This window comes from Camellia sinensis, chromosome 5, assembly GCF_055761805.1.
Source record: "Camellia sinensis isolate YWXY chromosome 5, ASM5576180v1, whole genome shotgun sequence".
In the NCBI taxonomy this organism is placed as follows: Eukaryota; Viridiplantae; Streptophyta; class Magnoliopsida; order Ericales; family Theaceae; genus Camellia; species Camellia sinensis.
In genome coordinates this window covers 92589414-92607408 of record NC_138965.1, presented here as the reverse complement: position 1 = coordinate 92607408, position 17995 = coordinate 92589414, and the positions used below count along the sequence as shown (strand labels likewise).

Genomic DNA, 17995 nt, shown 5'->3' with positions numbered 1-17995 from the left:
TACAACTCAAATTTTTGTATTCTTTCACACCGGCCACATATAGGGCATGCTTGATTGACATATTAAAAGTAGTTTGAGTGTGAAGAGAACATGTAAGTCCACCAAGGTGTTTAATTGTAGGATGAGGAGGACGGGATTAGAGATGGGTGTATTTGTTTTGCATAGTACTAAACACCAATTTCAGTATTAATACCATAAGTAATGTAGTATTAGAAGAATGAAGTCACTCAAGTGTTTGAAATATACTTGATGAATTCTCAAGATAATTTTAAGGTTAGCCTGTTAGGCATGCAAGAGAATTTCATAAAGCAACATTTTATCTACCTCAAGCAAAACACTAATATTTTAATATTTTACAAATTGCAAAGCATTTCACAATATATGAAATAGCATGATTGTAAACATCTCAAGCGATAACGAACAACAAAGGAAGGAGAGTGGCAGCAAAAGATGAGAAGGGGTGTCAGGCATCAGAAGGCGGTGACACAGGCAACCCAACAGTGGCAAAGGATGGTTGGGGTGGGTGAGTATGAGATTGGGATTATTTAGGGTGTTCAAAGTGAACAAAAAAATTTCAAATTTTCACTTAGGAATGAGGTTCCCAACCAACAATTTGAAGTGCATTTAGAGCCTCTTCAAGCAGGAAATGGTTATGACCTTGTTGCTGGATCATGGGTTGGCCCTTATGCCACGTGTCACACTTGGGAATCTCTAATCCGCTTTAAGAGAGAGAAGAGTGAACTTGAAGACCAGTCTTTTCCCATGGCTCTTTATGTTGTTTCTGGCGATGAAGATGGGATAAGAGGTGGAGCTCTAGTTGTTTGCATCAAGGATGCTTCTAGACATTGTTTCGGGTTTTCAAAAGGCCAGGCTAATTGGACACCTATTCTTTTGTTAGTTCCCTTGGTTCTTGGTCTTGACAAAATCAACGCCTGGTACTTGGGTATTTTTGATGCTTGTCTCCATGTTCATCATCATTTGTTTTGTTCGCCTCATCATTTTTCACACAATTTTTACAATGTATTTTTCAAACAATTTTGATCGTAGCAAGTATTCATGTACTCTAATATTTTTTACGAGGTTACTTTTTTCTTGTTCTATGGCTATTAGGGGTTTATTTGCCATGCATTGAGAATTGGTGGCTCCCCTAATATGTTTACTGGGGTATGTTGATCTATATGATTCAGTGTCATAATTTTTTTTCAAGCAAATTGTTCTATGTGGGTTGTGCGCACTGATATAATCGTTGAAAAACTAGAAATGTTGAAGTTACTTATGTGTCCTATTCCTTTCTTACCTTATTTGGTTTAATGTTCTCTTGTATGTTAAGCAGAATTATTTTGTTTTTAAAATTCTATTAGGTATATTCCTTTATTGAGCTCGATATTCACGTGTTGCCAGAGCCTTGGTATCCTTGGTGGTACACTTGGTGCTTCAATCATTGTTGGCGTGTAGGATGAATAAGCTTTCTACCTTGATCCACATGAAGCTCAGTCGGTACAGTGCAATATTGCTTTTCCACATTGACTCGTTTATGAAGTAATAAATTTGTGCATACTGTAGACACCCCATTTTTGACTGTCCTCAAGACTTGGACGTCACCGCTAGAACACTCAGTGATTACTCATGTTTGTGTTTTGTTTTGAATTCCCGGAGGTCTCGGCTACGCGCCTTGCCTCAGGATCTCTCAACTTGACTGTTCTGTGTTTGGTTTTGCACCAAACACTTGTGTTTTTGCTTCTGAGGGTAGAAAGTAGCTTGTTAGCTATCCTTGACACCCACCGGCCTTGGTTTGAGGCCACCGGCAATGTTTTGAGGCTACCGGCCATTGGTGAATTATACCATTGGCCGGTCGGCACTCAGTATGACCGGCCGGCCATCTGTTTGGCCGGTGACCTCCTTTTCTGGCCGGTAGCACCTTTTTACCTTTTTTAGGCATGGTGCATGCCAGCTGTGCCAGCTGGAATGCACCAAACCTGCCCCGGGGCATACATGTGGCTGTTTTGCCCTTTTTGCACCCTTTTGGTCCAAGCTTCTTGAGGAAGCTTGACCTTTCCTCAAGAAGCTTGCCAGCTGTCCTAGCTTCCTCAGGAAGCCTTGCCCCCTTTGCCCCCTTTGACCCCTTTTTTTGTTTAGCTTCTTTGAGAAGCTTCAAACCTTTGTTTTGTCTATATATAGAGCCCGCCTCCTCCATTGTTGGGGGTTGAAAAAAAAAAACTAGAGCTTATACATATATTCTGATATACATCACTCTCTCTCTCTCTCTATATTTCCCTCTCTCTCCTCTTTTGTATGTGTTTTGTGGCCGAAAAGTGTGTTTTGACCTTAGTTTTGCACTAAGACACACACCATTACACCACACTTCGACCTTGAGAGGCTTAGAGGGTTTGTTCTTGAGTTTTTGGACTGGTTTTGATCATAGGAAGGTGGTTGATCTTGCTGTTCCTCAAGGGTTCTTCAAGGGTAACATTCTTACTTTAGATTTCCCAATCTTGCACTAGATTTTTTCCTACCTTGCTTGCTGTTTTAGACTTTGCATATAACATAGAAAAGTCTTGTTTTTTTCTGCCCTAAATAGTTTCTTAAGGGTGTTTTAAGCTTTGGGGTTGTTTGACCCCTCTTAAGGCTTGTTTGGCCCTTGTTTTGTGCCATTTCGGTTGAGCTCCGGGACCATTGTGTTTGGGCCTCCTCACCACTGAAATCTTGAGGGATTTCAATGATGAGGATGGTACCTTGAGGTCCTAAGAAGGAGAGGGCCACCCCCTCTCCTTGTTGTCCATGAAAAGGGCCATTTTTGCCTCTTTAGTGAGCATCATGTTTAGGTTCATGTTGGCCATGCCTTGACTGATATTTATGCTTATTATGTCATGATATAGCTCTGTTTTTAGTTGGTTTTGGTACACCATGCTTGCTTAGCATACATGCCTTGTAATGCCATGATTTGCCTAAATACATGCATAACATTTAGACTACCATGCTCATGTGTTTTGGCTAAGCTTTGTGAAGCTTACATGCATATTTTGATGTGCTAAGGGACTATTTTAGGTCATTTGAGTCATTCATGTCTTGCTTTGTATAGCTACCATGCAATCCCTCTTGAATGCCTTAAGCTTTGGCCTCTCTAGCATGCCATCCTTGCTTTGTTTCAGTGGTTTGGAATCACTTGGTATGTTATTTCAGACCTCATGATGTGCTTATATTCTTGCATTTTCTATCCCTTTCATGTTTTGAAGAGTTGATGGCTTATGCTCCATGTTTAGGCCCTTGTTGATGCATATTTTGTGTGTGTGTTTTCATGCCTTTGTTGCATCATTTTGGCCACTGTTTTAGGTTTGTTTGAGGGCTGCCTAAATTAGTTTAAGTCCACCCCTTTGCATGTTGTTGCATGCTCACCTTGTATGTTGTTGCATACTAGTGTGTTGTTGCATGATTGAATGAAGCCACATGCTTGCTTGCATGCTTGAACATCCATATTGTGTCTTGCATACTTGTAGGTTGCATTGCTTCATGCCTTACATGCTTCTTTACTTAGGTTGTGTGCCTAACCAACATTACACATTGCATTGCCATGTTGCATACTACCCTCCATACCTAGGATTCATTGCATTGGCATGCATGCTTCACCTCTTGAGTTGTGTATGATAGAGGTTCAGCCCCCTTTGCTTGATTATGTGCATTGCATTCCATATCAAAATGCATACCTGGTTCCTTGGCCATCATGCATGGAAATGCGCAATTGGTGGTCCGAGAATCGAGAATCATATCCCTTTGAGTCATGAATATGATAAGGGGTGTGATTGGTGCATACATTGCTTGAAATGCATTGCCATGCTATGTTTTGCCCTCTACTGCTGTCAAAAACAGATTCTGCAGGAAGATTTGGCCGGCTGGCCATCTACAGTGCCGACCGGCCATCCATAAGTGGCCGATGGATTAATTTGTGGCCGGTGACCATTATCCATGGCCGGTGACCAATTCCCTCATCCGGTGGTGTTCCACAGCACTCAGAGAAGCAACCCTAGGACTTCTGCAGTCTTCAGAGAAGCAGAACAGTCAAAGTAGAGGCAGCTTGTGCATGGCAGTGACTTCCGAGCGGAATCGAGCACGCATCACATTGGACCCTCTTCCCTCGGCTGTTTATTGCTTAAATTAGATTAATTAATTTGCTTAATTAATTAGGTGGTCTGTAATATTTAATTAGCTTGTTAGTTAGTTAAATTGTATTATTCTTTCAATCCCTCTGAGTGAGGGCTAACTTGTAATAAGTGTGGGTGCGTCTGTGCATGTCTTCCAACCCCCACTTCTTTCTTCCTTTTACTTACCCACTTTTGATGGTTAGTGTTAGGGCATATTTAAATTAGCATACCTTATGCTATGCATGCGTGCATCCATACATTTGTCCTACATGCACCGGGCTCGGTACATTATACAAACTACACTTGTATTTCAATTCCAAGTTGAGTACCTGTTAGTTGCAGCATTTCACATGCCATCATTAGGATAGCCGAGCCTATTGTAGTTGCATCTTGTATGTGTTGCATTAGCCATCTCAACATGAACTAGGATCATGCACATGATTACTAACTAGTTCTATTTTGGCTTGGAGTACTCGGTGAGCATTTATGTTTTAGCATCCTTGCATGCGTGTGAGTGTTGCCATGACAGCATGCTTACCATGAGGCTACTTTCTTATGTGATATAACTGCTTGAATGCTTGTGGGTGGAGGTCGAATTACCTAAATTTGAATAATGTATTAAAACTGTGAGTTTTAAGGCCACTAGATAGTGGCAAAACCATCTTTTGTAAAGCCCACTTGAGGGTGGCAAAACTTGCATTTTAGCCTACTTGCGAGTAGCAAACCATTTTCAAAACAAACATGAAATGTTTTGTTCCAATTTAGGCGATTTGGTCTATACTTGTTTGCTGTGCGCATAACATAGTAATTCTAGGCTAAAACCGGAATAAGAACACATAACGTTTTCAAAAACGGATATCACGATTAGTAGAGGCCAATCTTCGGATCGAGCGAGAGGGGGTGCTCATAGCTGACCTTCCCTAATCGTACCCAAGCTCCCGAGCTGAGGCAACTTTGGTGATGACGGACACGTGGCCTTTGGCACCGAGTCAGGGTTTCCTAAATTCTCCCATAAAAAATATTTAGGTGGCGACTCTGTATCTGGCAAAGCAGTCCATGTTTGGCACTTCTTTTCTAAAAGTCTATTTTCCAAAACGATTTGCCAGATTTGGACTCTTTGGTTCAGATTTAGGACCGTGACAATTTGAGAGTCCTGTACTGTGGCGAGCCCAATATGAACAGAACGGCACTCATCCTCCCGGGGCGTTCGGGGACGTCTACAGTTTTCTGGCCACTCTGCTGGGGATTTTAGAGAGCTTGACTCGAACTCATGATATCCTGTTTTGATTTCATTTTTGTGTCTCTTTGCATTGCATGTGCATTGGTGCGCCTAGGACACCGTGTTTGCCATTTGCCATTCCTGAACGGTTTGTCGTAGGCTTGACTTTGTCAAAGCATGCCATAAAGGTTGACTGGTTGTGGGCTCTGACAATATGGGAACACAAACCCCGGTTTTACCGGGGCACCCTTTTCGACCATTCGACCTAGTGCATATCGAAATCCATAGTGACTATTCCAAACTAGGACAGGTTGCTTACCCGATGTTAGGTTGTTTGAAAATTGCTGCGTGCATAGTGAAACCCTAGCTCCTGACAAAAATAGGACAGGGAAACCCTACCCCTCCATAGGGGTGTTTTGGCTCTCTTTACTTGCTATATGCTTTTAGAGTGCATCTCTACAGGGAACGTACATATCAGTTTGCAAGTTTGAGTATCTGGCCTGAGGGCACCAGTATCAGTTTATGAGAATCAGTTATACCTGTGGGTATCCGATTCAGTATTTTGGGGGCAGTGATTTCGGGCAACAATGGTCAGTAGTAGAGTACAATTTCTCGGCTACATCTGTGTTTGATCCATTTGGGCTGAAACGCTGCTTGTTTTTCCTTTCAGTTCAGAGAGTTGATACAGAATAGCTAGTGCTCCTCCTTACTGATGCAAGGTAGAAATCTGATCCGTCAGTCACCGTTCAGTACAACGGACTTATCATGACGCAGAATTCAGAGGAGATTGTGGTTATGATGGCCGCATTAGATCAAGGAATTACTCTGCAAAGCGAGACCAATGTCGATGTACCGCATCCACCCAAGTCGCCTGTCGCGCACCCAGTCTGGACCCCCCAATTGTATCAGGCTCGTGAGCCCACCACATTCGAATTGATGGGAATGATAGGTGACCTCCAGAGGTCCGTGGCGGATCTCGCTTACGGAATGTCAGCTTCGCCACCAGCCGCACCGTATGCCGGGAATTTTGTACCACAGGAGCCCCCACTGTTGGGACGGATTATGATCGAACTTAGCCAACCCGAGGTGGCCTCCAACTATAACAATGACGTATCAACATCAACCCAAACCCTCGATCAGGATGAGGCCAGAGGCAAGAACAAAATGAAGGTAGATGCCGATCCCATTGAACAACTGCTATGGACAGTCCAGGCTTTGAAAGCCGAGGGGATGAGTAAACAACAAGTATTCGTAGTCGTAGCTAAGGTTGTGGATGATGTTTTCCCCACTCCAACCGAAGGCAGTACAAGCCAGTTAGGAAATCGGGATAGGCCCCATCTTGCCAGAACAGTTCCTTCCACTCCCAGCCCTACACCTGGGAAAGATCAGAAAGCCAAGGCGGCGCCTGCCGACCCTTTCGCTAGTGCGTCTAGCAAGAATACTCAACCTTCAAAGTACCTGCCCCGAGGGCGCAGGGTCTTTCACGCTCTCTATATGCCATTGTCAAAGGCACTTCAGATCCTTCCCGAAAGGGGGCATCTTAAACCCTTGGAGCCTCAACCTCCCCCAAAGAATCTCCCTACTACACATGATGCTACCTTGTACTGTGCGTACCACCAGCAAACCGGTCATGCTACCGACAATTGTTTTCGCCTCTGTCATGAGGTGCAAGACTTGATCGACAACGAAGTTATCCTCCCGCCCACCTCAGCCAAGTCCGTTACTACCCAGTATTTGGATTTTGAGGATACTGATACTGCGAGTATGTAATCAGGAAGTGAACCACCTGCGGGCGGCGCTCGGCGTATTTTGGATGTGGCGTCTGGCACGCATTTTGGAGCATCTGCGAATGCTAGTTTTGTAAATTCTGGTTTGGGTGTCGAGTTAGTTTTTTGTTTTGTTTTGAGTCTATCTCATTGTCTTGAGTCAGTCCTTTTGCTTATGGGTCTGTCTTGTTGTAGCGAGTCAGTCCCTTTTGTATAGAATGTCGGGTGATTCTGGAGCTGTTGCCTCGAACACCGTTTTGTTTTGTAATTACCCTTTTGCTTTCTTTTGAGTCTGTTTCTGTCATGGAGCCAGTTGCAACCAGGGAATCTGAATGAAACAGCTGCGGCTATCATGTTTCCATGCTTACTACTATTCTGAATTAGTTGTGCCAAGGGACTTGAATGGAACATCAGTACATTCCACCCGTTCTATTGTGCCCTAAAAATCATTGCATTGACCTAAGTTTTTCAAAACTTTTTGAACACTGTGGTGAAAACAAAGAGGAAGAAATTCCTCGGGTTTTGCAAACTTTGATCAAATTGCGAGAAAGAGAGGCGTGCTAAGCCCTTAATGATTGAAATCATGCTTGTCAGCATGAGTACTGAGAAGGACCCTGGTTTGATCCAGACAGGTTCCACACTATCTTCAGCGCGAGCGATTTGTCACTTCTTTAAAAACTTTCAAAAACAAATTGTTTTGTGTGGTCCTACGAAGACCTGTGTGGGATCACTCTTGAGATTGTGCAGCTTAGGATCGCTCTCAGCCTCAAGAGTCGAGCCCTTGTTTTAAAGCCTTGAACCACAATTCGGTGTGTTCAACGATCGACCATCAAGAGAGGCCTGTGTGGCCAGATTGGAAGCAGCCCTCGAACAAGAGGCACCAAAGTCAGATCAAGAAGATCAGATCTCATCAGAAGAAGCCTGTAAAGTTAGAACAGAAGCACCCCTCCAAACTAGGGGCAAAAATGTCCGATTTGCTCGAAGAGCCGAAGATGGGTCCTTCAGTAAGTCAATGCAACAGCCACTCTCCCGGATACGGATGGCTTCAAAACCCTAAAACCATTTGGCATGGACTTGTTACACTTTTACCCTTTGAGCAGCTCGCTGGGCCGAAAACCCGGAAGGGCGACCTAGGCAAAAGTTAGAGCAAAAGAAAATATATACAAAAAAAAAGAAAAAATATACAAAAAGAGAGAAAAAAAGAGAAAAAAATATACAAAAGAGAGAAAAATACAAGAAAGAAAAATAAAATAAAATATACAAAAGAGAAAAAAAAAAGAAAGGGAAGAAAGAAAAAGGAAAGAAAAGCTCGCAAGGTCGAAAACCTGCATCGGGCGCCTTGGCAAAAGTTAGAGCCTAAAAGGTGAAGGTTAAAATACCCGAGCGCACCTTAATCGGAACTATGTAAGGCTTGATTCCCATGTTTGGGATACGTAGGCAACTTCATCTTGAAGTCCAGCCCCCAACGCTTTCATAGCGACTGAGTCCATGTAATGGTTTTGATCATCCTTGATTCCCATGTTTGGGATACGTAGGCAACTTCATCCTGAAGTCCAGCCACCAACACTTTCAAAGTGACTGTGTCCATATATTGGTTTTGACCATCTTTGTCTTCTCTGTATCTGAGAGTTCAGTCACGATCATCACTAATGAGGACTGACTACAGTATGCTGCGACGTTATCCAGACAAGGGCAACTTTTCGTTGCCATGAGTCGTCATTCAAACAAGGGGCAACTTTCCGTTGCCGTTCAGCTCTCTTCAGGCAAGGGGCAATTTTCCATTGCCTCCGATCCGAGGTTGTACATCTCGAGAGTAAGTTCCGTGCTCGTTGAGCATTGACTGTTTGCAAAAATAGTTTTTGAAAATTTTTACTGAGGTTGACTATTTTCTCGAAAACTATTTCACTTTCCAAAAGTGGACCATTTTCTTGGACCCAAAAAGGAAAATTTTCAGTGCTCATAGCCTGACCTGCATGATTTTCAAATCAAAAATCGAACAAGTATGTTGATCTAACTCTCATCTTGGTCAAGACAGTTTTAGTAGAAAACCAGAAAAAATAATGGTCAAAATGATGAACTAGGGGCACAGTTGAGTCAGGTGTTCAGTCTTTCCCCTGTAGTCAACATACTTGCTAGAAGGGCACTCTATTCGCCAGAAGAAGGCACAACTGAAGCTGTCAGTAAAAGGGCTGAAAGCCCTCAACCTCCTCCAAGCAACGGGGTATCAAACCAAGTGCGAAGCACGAACTGGAATGGATAAGGTACTCCGTTCCCTCATCCGGAACATCAACTAGATGTCCTTGGAGGAAATAGCTGCGAGCTAACAGTGTTGGGTTTGAACCCACAACTTCCTATTCTCCATCAATCACCCTGGGGAGGGATGAAAAAATGAGAGAATAAAGAATAGAGAGGTGTAAGTTGAGAGAAAAAGTGAGCAAACGGGTTGTGAGAGAAAAACCGAGCCTGAGAGCCGAGTGATGTGAGAATCACACAAATGAGAAAGTGTGGGAAATAACACCCGGAGAAACTGGCTCCTCGTGATCTGAGAGGTCTCTCATTTATATAATGCGTCTGTGTGCCGTGTCTTTTGTTTTGTTTACCTTAACTCTTGCTTTGAGTCCGTTCCGAGCGTGTCTCGTTGTGTTTAGGTTGTTTACCTTTTGTTTTTCGTTATTGAGTCTTTTTCACTGTGTTCAGTCATAGGCTCAATACCCGGTTGAAAACCCTTTTTCTCAAATCGTTTTGTGCTCAGAGTGCTGTGCCATTCTCCACATTTCTGTAAAACAGGTTTGGTTCTTTTGTAAAACCGCAGGGGTTCCACCCGGGTCACTTGGAAACAGTGAACATGTGGGTTCCAAATTGCATCTGAGTGTGCTTCAACTTCAGCCGATCCCACCTTTGTATTCCATCTTTTCAGATTTGAACTGTTTTCGCCACGTGCGGAATGAACTAAGAATACTGTGTTATGGGCTATGAAGTTCAGAATGAGCAGTGTTCAGAATCAGTTGTGAGCTGTGTGGGCTATATGCAGATTAAACCAAGAACTGTGTTACGAGCTGAGTGTTCAAAATGGGAAATGGTTTGTTTGAGTTGCTTTGCTGTTGGCCGGTCGGCCAAATATTTGGCCAGTGGACTATTTTTGTGGCCGTTGGATGGCCGGTGACCTCCCCTGATGGCCGGTGAGCCTCCTACAACCTTGTTAGGGTGATATGTGTGGTTTGGGGCCTCCATTGCTCAAGAAAGTGCAAGAGAAAGCATTTTCGAAGCCTAACCGGTCTCCGTTTTGACCTCGGGCCATGTCTTCTGTGCGCGATCCTCAACTACGTGCAAGGTGTATCCTTTTCATATCCTTTTTGTACCTTGCAAAGGTTTGGGAACTACTTCAGATACATTGCATTGTTATGCATGTTTACACGCATTATCATGCACACAGCTCACATTGTTTTGCACCCCAGCTACGGTCTGGCAAGACCTTAAACCCGCTCGGTCTGGCGAGACCTTAAATACGCCCGGTCTGGCGAGACCTTAAATACGCTCGGTCTAGGAGACCTTAAATCCTTCAAAGGTGTGAAACCTTTGGCGTCTGCATTGTCATGCATGATCCTCGTCACGCGTTGCTATACGCACCTTACATGCGTTGTTATGCATCTTCCTCATTTGCATTGTCATGCATCTCAAAAGCCACGCGTTGTCGCACATTTCGAAATCATGCATTCTCATGCATTTAAAAAACAACAACAACAACAAAATCATGCATTTTTATGCATCTCAAGCCGCGCGTTGTCGCGCATTTCGAAATCATGCATTTCAAGCAACTTGCATTGTCCTGCATTCCAGACAACATGCATTTCAAAAAAAAAAAAAAAAAAGCATGCAACATTTGCATTTCGAAAGGAAAAACCAAAAACAACATGCATCATTTGCATTTCAAAAAAATGCATATGTGATGCACTGTAAATAGCATGCATTATCATGCATTTTCATACATCTGTCATGCATTTCCTTGTATATAGTGCATATGTCATGCACCCCACTGTAAATACTATATCCATTCCATCCACTGCATATTGTATATATTGCATTGTAGCTTGCATGCATTCATTGCATCACCTCCATCTAGGGTTTGCACCTTTCCTTGTTGAGCTTGGTCTGGTATGTGCCCATACTTTTCACGTCTATACACTCAAAGTTCTGTATGACCGTTCTATGTTAGACGTGGCTTGTTTGTGTCCATGCCTTTCCTAGGCAAGATACGGTTTGGCCGTAGGCCTTAATCCACTATATTCATTCCATTGCATATTGTAGATGTTGCATTGTAGCTTGCATGCATTCATTGCATCACCTCCATCTAGGGTTTGCGCCTTTCCTCGTTGAGCTTGGACTGGTATGTGCCCATACTTTTCACGTCTATACACTCATAGTTCTGTATGACCGTTCTATGTTAGACGTGGCTTGTTTGTGTCCATGCCTTTCCTAGGCAAGATATGGTTTGGCCGTAGGCCTTAATCCACTATATCCATTCCATTGCATATTGTAGATGTTGCATTGTAGCTTGCATGCATTCATTGCATCACCTCCATCTAGGGTTTGCGCCTTTCCTTGTTGAGCTTGGACTGGTATGTGACCATACTTTTCACGTCTATACACTCATAGTTCTGTATGACCATTCTATATTAGACGTGGTTTGTTTGTGTCCATGCCTTTCCTAGGCAAGATTTGGTTTGGCCCGCGCGCCATATCCATCATACATATTACATTGTAGTGTAATTTTTGCATCCTGCATTAGGATCATGTTCTTTTGTTAGCGGATCATTCCCCACTTATGTCATTCCACCCAATTACTTGTTCTTGCGTCCATCTACATCACTCATAGTTCTGCATGTGTACGCGCTTTGAGGGTTGCGGCACCTTTTCTATGGTAGATGGACTTGTTACCTCCATCAATCTATTTGACATTCGTGTGGTTTTGAACTACTCATGATTGGATCATGATTTAATTATATTGCATTTTCTTTTGCATTATTGTACATAGTTTTGTATATATTGCATATCATTTTGCATTCATTTTGCATGTTATGCATGGTGCTAATGATATCATACCTGTTAAGTTTTCTTTCTCTTTCAGGCACGATATTGTATGCACGGTTCATTTGAGGCTGGTCCAACCAGACAAGCCGAACAGGTATTGTATTCTCCGCGTGAAACGTAGCGAGAATTACATGATTCTCTTACATGCTTTCTGCATTGTAGTGTAGTTTTGTCTATGATTGCTTAAAACTATAGCATGTTATGCTTCGTTACAGCTTTCTTTGCATGATTATAAGTTATGCTCGGCTTGGTGCATTGTCTTGCATTCTGCCCCTGCGCTCGGGCACATATCTTTATCTGCAGCTTGTATGCCTTGTCTAAGTCTTCGGCCTGATCAAAAATGGGTCATCTCTGGGCTTTGACAATCACTCCCATCATTGTTATGACTTTCGAGTTCTGTCAAAGAGGGGCAACTGTAGACACCCCATTTTTGACCGTCCCCAAGACTTGGACGTCACCGCTCGAACACTCGGTGATTACTCATGTTTGTGTTTCGTTTTGAGTTCCCGGGGGTCTCGGCTATGCGCCTTGCCTCAAGATCTCTTAACTCGACTGTTCTGTGTTTGGTTTTGCACCAAACACTTGTGTTTTTGCTTCTGAGGGTAGAAAGTAGCTTGTTAGCTACCCCTGACACCCACCGGCCTTGGTTTGAGGCCACCGGCCATGTTTTGAGGCTACCGGCCATTGGTGAATTATACCATTGGCCGGTCAGCATTTAGTATGACCGGTCGGCCATCTGTCTGGCCGGTGACCTCCTTTTCTAGCCGGTAGCCCCTTTTTACCTTTTTCCGGCATGGTGCATGCCAGCTGTGCCAGTTGGAATACACCAAACTTGCCCTGGGGCATACATGTGGCTGTTTTGCCCTTTTTGCACCGTTTTGGTCAAAGCTTCTTGAGGAAGCTTGACCCTTTGTTAAAGCTTCCTCAAGAAGCTTGCCAGCTGTCCTAGCTTCCTTAGGAAGCCTTGCCCCGTTTGCCCCCTTTGAGCCCTTTTTTTGTTTAGCTTCTTTAAGAAGCTTCAAACCTTTGCGTTGTCTATATATAGAGCCCCCCTCCACCATTGTTGGGGGTTGAACAAAAAAAACTAGAGCTTATACATATATTCTGATATACATCACTCTCTCTCTATATATTTCCCTCTCTCTCCTCTTTTGTGTGTGTTTTGTGGCCTAAAAGTGTGTTTTGACCTTAGTTTTGCACTAGGACACACACCATTACACCACACTTCGACCTTGAGAGGCTTAGAGGGTTTGTTCTTGAGCTTTTGGACTGATTTTGATCATAGGAAGGTGGCTCATCTTGCTGTTCCTCAAGGGTTCTTCAAGGGTAACATTCTTACTTTAGATTCCCCAATCTTGCACTAGATTTTTGCCTACCTTGCTTGCTGTTTTAGACTTTGCATATAACATAGAAAAGTCTTGTTTTTATCTTCCCTAAATAGTTTCTTAAGGGTGTTTTAAGCTTTGGGGTTGTTTGATCCCTCTTAAGGCTTATTTGGCCCTTATTTTGTGCCATTTCGGTTGAGCTCTGGGACCATTGTGTTTGGGCCTCCTCACCACTGAAATCTTGAGGGATTTCAGTGATGAGGATGGTACCTTGAGGTCCTAAGAAGGAGAGGGCCACCTCCTCTCCTTGTTGTCCTTGAAAAGGGCCATTTTTGCCTCTTTAGTGAGCATCATGTTTAGGTTCATGTTGGCCATGCCTTGACTGATATTTATGCTTATTATGTCATGATATAGCTCTGTTTTTAGTTGGTTTTGGTACACCATGCTTTCTTAGCATACATGCCTTGTAATGCCATGATTTGCCTCAATACATGCATAGCATTTAGACTACCATGCTCATGTGTTTTGGCTAAGCTTTGTGAAGCTTACATGCATATTTTAATGTGCTAAGGGAATGTTTTAGGTCATTTGAGTCACTCATGTCTTGCTTTGTATAGCTACCATGCAATCCCTCTTGAATGCCTTAAGCTTTGGCCTCTCTAGCATGCCATCCTTGCTTTGTTTTAGTGGTTTGGAATCACTTGGTATGTTATTTCAAACCTCATGATGTGATTATATGCTTGCATTTTCCATCCCCTTCATGATTTGAAGAGTTGATGGCTTATGCTCCATGTCTAGGCCCTTGTTGATGCATATTTTGTGTGTGTGTTTTCATGCCTTTGTTGCATCATTTTGGCCACTGTTTTAGGTTTGTTTGGTGGCTGCCTAAATTAGTTTAAGTCCACCCTTTTGCATGTTGTTGCATGCTAACCTTGTATGTTGTTGCATACTAGTGTGTTGTTGCATGATTGAATGAAGCCACATGCTTGCTTGCATGCTTGAACATCCATATTGTGTCTTGCATACATATAGGTTGCATTGCTTCATGCCTTACATGCTTCTTTACTTAGGTTGTGTGCCTAACCTACATTACACATTGCATTGCCATGTTGTATACTACCCTCCATACCTAGGATGAATTGCATTGGCATGCATGCTTCACCTCTTGAGTTGAGTATGATAGAGGTTGAGCCCCCTTTGCTTGATTATGTGCATTGCATTCCATATCAAAATGCTTACCTGGTTCCTTGGGCCATCATGCATGGAAATGCGCAATTGGTGGTCCGAGAATCGAGAATCATATCCCTTTGAGTCATGAATATGATAAGGGGTGTGATTGGTGCATACATTGCTTGAAATGCATTGCCATGCTATGTTTTGCCCTCTGCTGCTGTCAAAAACAGATTCTGCAGGAAGATTGGGCCGGTCGGCCATCTACAGTGCCGACCGGCCATCCATAAGTGGCCGATGGATTAATTTGTGGCCGGTGACCATTATCCATGGCCGGTGACCAATTCCCTCAGCCGGTGGTGTTCCACAACACTCAGAGAAGCAACCCTGGGACTTGTGCAGTCTTCAGAGAAGCAGAACAGTCAAAGCAGAGGCAGCTTGTGCATGGCAGTGACTTCCGAGCGGAACCGAGCACGCAACGCATTGGACCCTCTTCCCTGGGCTGTTTATTGCTTAAATTAGATTAATTAATTTTCTTAATTAATTAGGTGGTCTGTAATATTTAATTAGCTTGTTAGTTAGTTAAATTGTATTATTCTTTCGGTCCCTCCGAGTGAGGGCTAACTTGTAATAAGTGTGGGTACGTCTGTGCATGTCTTCCAACCCCCACTTCTTTCTCCCTTTTACTTACCTACTTTTGATGGTTAGTATTAGGCATATTTAAATTAGCATACCTTATGCTATGCATGCGTGCATCCATACATTTGTCTTACATGCACCGGGCTCGGTACATCATACTAACTACACTTGTATTTCAATTCCAAGTTGAATACCTGTTAGTTGCAGCATTTCACATGCCATCATTAGGATAGCCGAGCCTATTGTAGTTGCATCTTGTATGTGTTGCATTAGCCATCTCAACATGAACTAGGATCATGCACATGATTACTAACTAGTTTTTGTTTTGGCTTGGAGTACTCGGTGAGCATTTATGTTTTAGCATCCTTGCATGCGTGTGAGTGTTGCCATGACAGCATGCTTACCATGAGGCTACTTGCTTATGTGATATAATTGCTTGAATGCCTGTGGGTGGAGGTTGAATTACCTAAATTGGAATAATGTATTAAAACTGTGAGATTTAAGCCCACTAGATAGTGGCAAAACCATCTTTTCTAAAGCCCACTTGAGGGTGGCAAAACTTGCATTTTAGCCTACTTACGAGAAGCAAACCATTTTCAAAACAAACATGAAATGTTTTGTTCCAATTTAGGCGATTTGGTCTATACTTGTTTGCTGTGCGCATAACATAGTAATTCTAGGCTAATAACCGGAATAAGAACACATAACGTTTTCAAAAACGGATATCACGGTTAGTAGAGGCCGATCTTCGGATCGGGCGAGAGGGGGTGCTCATAGCTGACCTTCCCTAATCGTACCCAAGCTCCCGAGCTGAGGCAACTTTGGTGATGACGGACACATGGCCTTTGGCACCGAGTCAGGGTTTCCTAAATTCTCCCATAAAAAATATTTAGGTGGCGACTCTGTATCTGGCAAAGCAATCCATGTTTGGCACTTCTTTTCTAAAAATCTGTTTTCCAAAACGATTTGCCAGATTTGGACTCTTTGGATCAAATTTAGGACCGTGGCAATTTGAGAGTCCTGAACTGTAGCGAGCCCAATATGAACAGAAAGGGACTCATCCTCCAGGGGCGTTCGAGGACGTCTACACATACCTAGGTTGGCAATCTGCTTGTTGTCAACTTGAATACGGTCTTCACTTTTTCTTTTCTTTTTTGTGAACATCCTACAAATTTTATTTGTAATAAAAAAAGGCCATAATTTCTTAGGTGGAAGGGGTGTAAAAATGGCCGGTTGCTCGTGGGTAGCCGGAAACTTGCCCACGGCTTGAGGTGGGCCCAATTAGGTTATCATTTTGAAGCCTAGCCTTGCCTGTCAACCCGCTTATGGCTCACTCAAAGCTCGACCCGAGGCCTGGCCTGCCCAAGGCCTAGTTTCATTTTTAGTGGAAAATAATAAAATTTAGGTGGAAAAAATAGAAGAAAAAAAATTTACCCAAGCCCGAGCCCAAGCCTAAACCTGACTAGCCGATTTGCCCAAGGTCTAAATACCCCCTGGGCCTAGGCCTAATTTTATGGCCGTGGTTCAGCTAGAATTTTGGCAGAAGCCTACGCAGCCCGACATAGGTTAGCCCGACCCCAGACCCAGGTGAGTCGGGTCGGGCTAGGCCAAATTTACACCCCTAGGTGAAATGATACAAAATCATAGTTTAAATCAAAGTTCACAATATGAGTTGTTTTAAGAATATTGATTTGACAAAGTCCTTTTTCACTATAAATGGTAGACAACCTTTAAAGTGCCATTGTTAGAAAATATGTTCATGCCCCCATATAGAAGGTTATACTGGGTTTGTTTTGAAACTATATGCTTTATATCAAGCCTATATACTTAGCCTTGAAAATGTATACTAAAATGAAAATTGTAAATGCTAAATGCCTAGGTGGTTTTTAATGGTAGTCCCAACAAAATGAATGTCATTGTTTCCCTTTGTTTTGATTTGCTTTCCTTAGTTTTATTTTCTGATTATTGTCCAATAATGATCTTTAATTACTTGGAACGATGAAATATATTGTTGCTAATAAAAAAAAGGCATAAACTATGTTGTTGCCTTTTTTGCTTTATAATGTGTGAGTATTTATGATGTATACCCCATTTTCTCTTTACCTAGTTGCATAATCAGGTAGTTGATATCAGGAGAGATAATCTAGATGCCGATACTTCATCTTATCATTGCCAGTAAGTTTTGAGACATAGTGATGGCTTTATTATCATCCTCCATTTACTTTATTCTTCTGCCATTTATTTGTGTTGCTTTTTGTTTTTCCCTTATTTGTTTTGATAATGATTCCAGCATTGTACAACATGTACCCTTTAACTCCGTCGATTCATCCTTGGCAATTGGGTTTTACTACAGGGACAAAGGTATGCATGCTGGCTGGCTGTTCTTGATTAAATTCCATACATTCATTTTATTATTGCTCAAGGATTGAAGCTTTTTTTGACCATGACATTCTTTTTCTTTTTTTTTTTCTTTTGTTTTTTGTTTTCTGTTTTTCTTTTTCAGTTTGGCAAATGATTTTGATAATTTTTGTAACCGTACTTCCAAGCTAACTAATGAATCAAAGGGTGCACCATTTGCTAAGGGCAGCCAATCACTATGACATGCTGAGTGATACTAGTCGGAATCAATAGGACGAGTTTTTTGACATTGTG

At 42.6% G+C, this 17995-nt stretch overlaps 1 protein-coding gene across 1 annotated transcript; it reads left to right on the top strand.

Moving 5' to 3' along the window:
• Positions 1 to 450: 450 nt before the first annotated feature.
• Positions 451 to 17943, top strand: LOC114264587 (cysteine protease ATG4-like). The gene is given in 6 exon segments (XM_082871893.1): positions 451 to 523; positions 620 to 935; positions 1362 to 1497; positions 17463 to 17518; positions 17634 to 17704; positions 17855 to 17943. Coding segments are annotated over 6 exon segments (741 nt in total).
• The last annotated feature ends 52 nt before the right edge of the window (positions 17944 to 17995 follow it).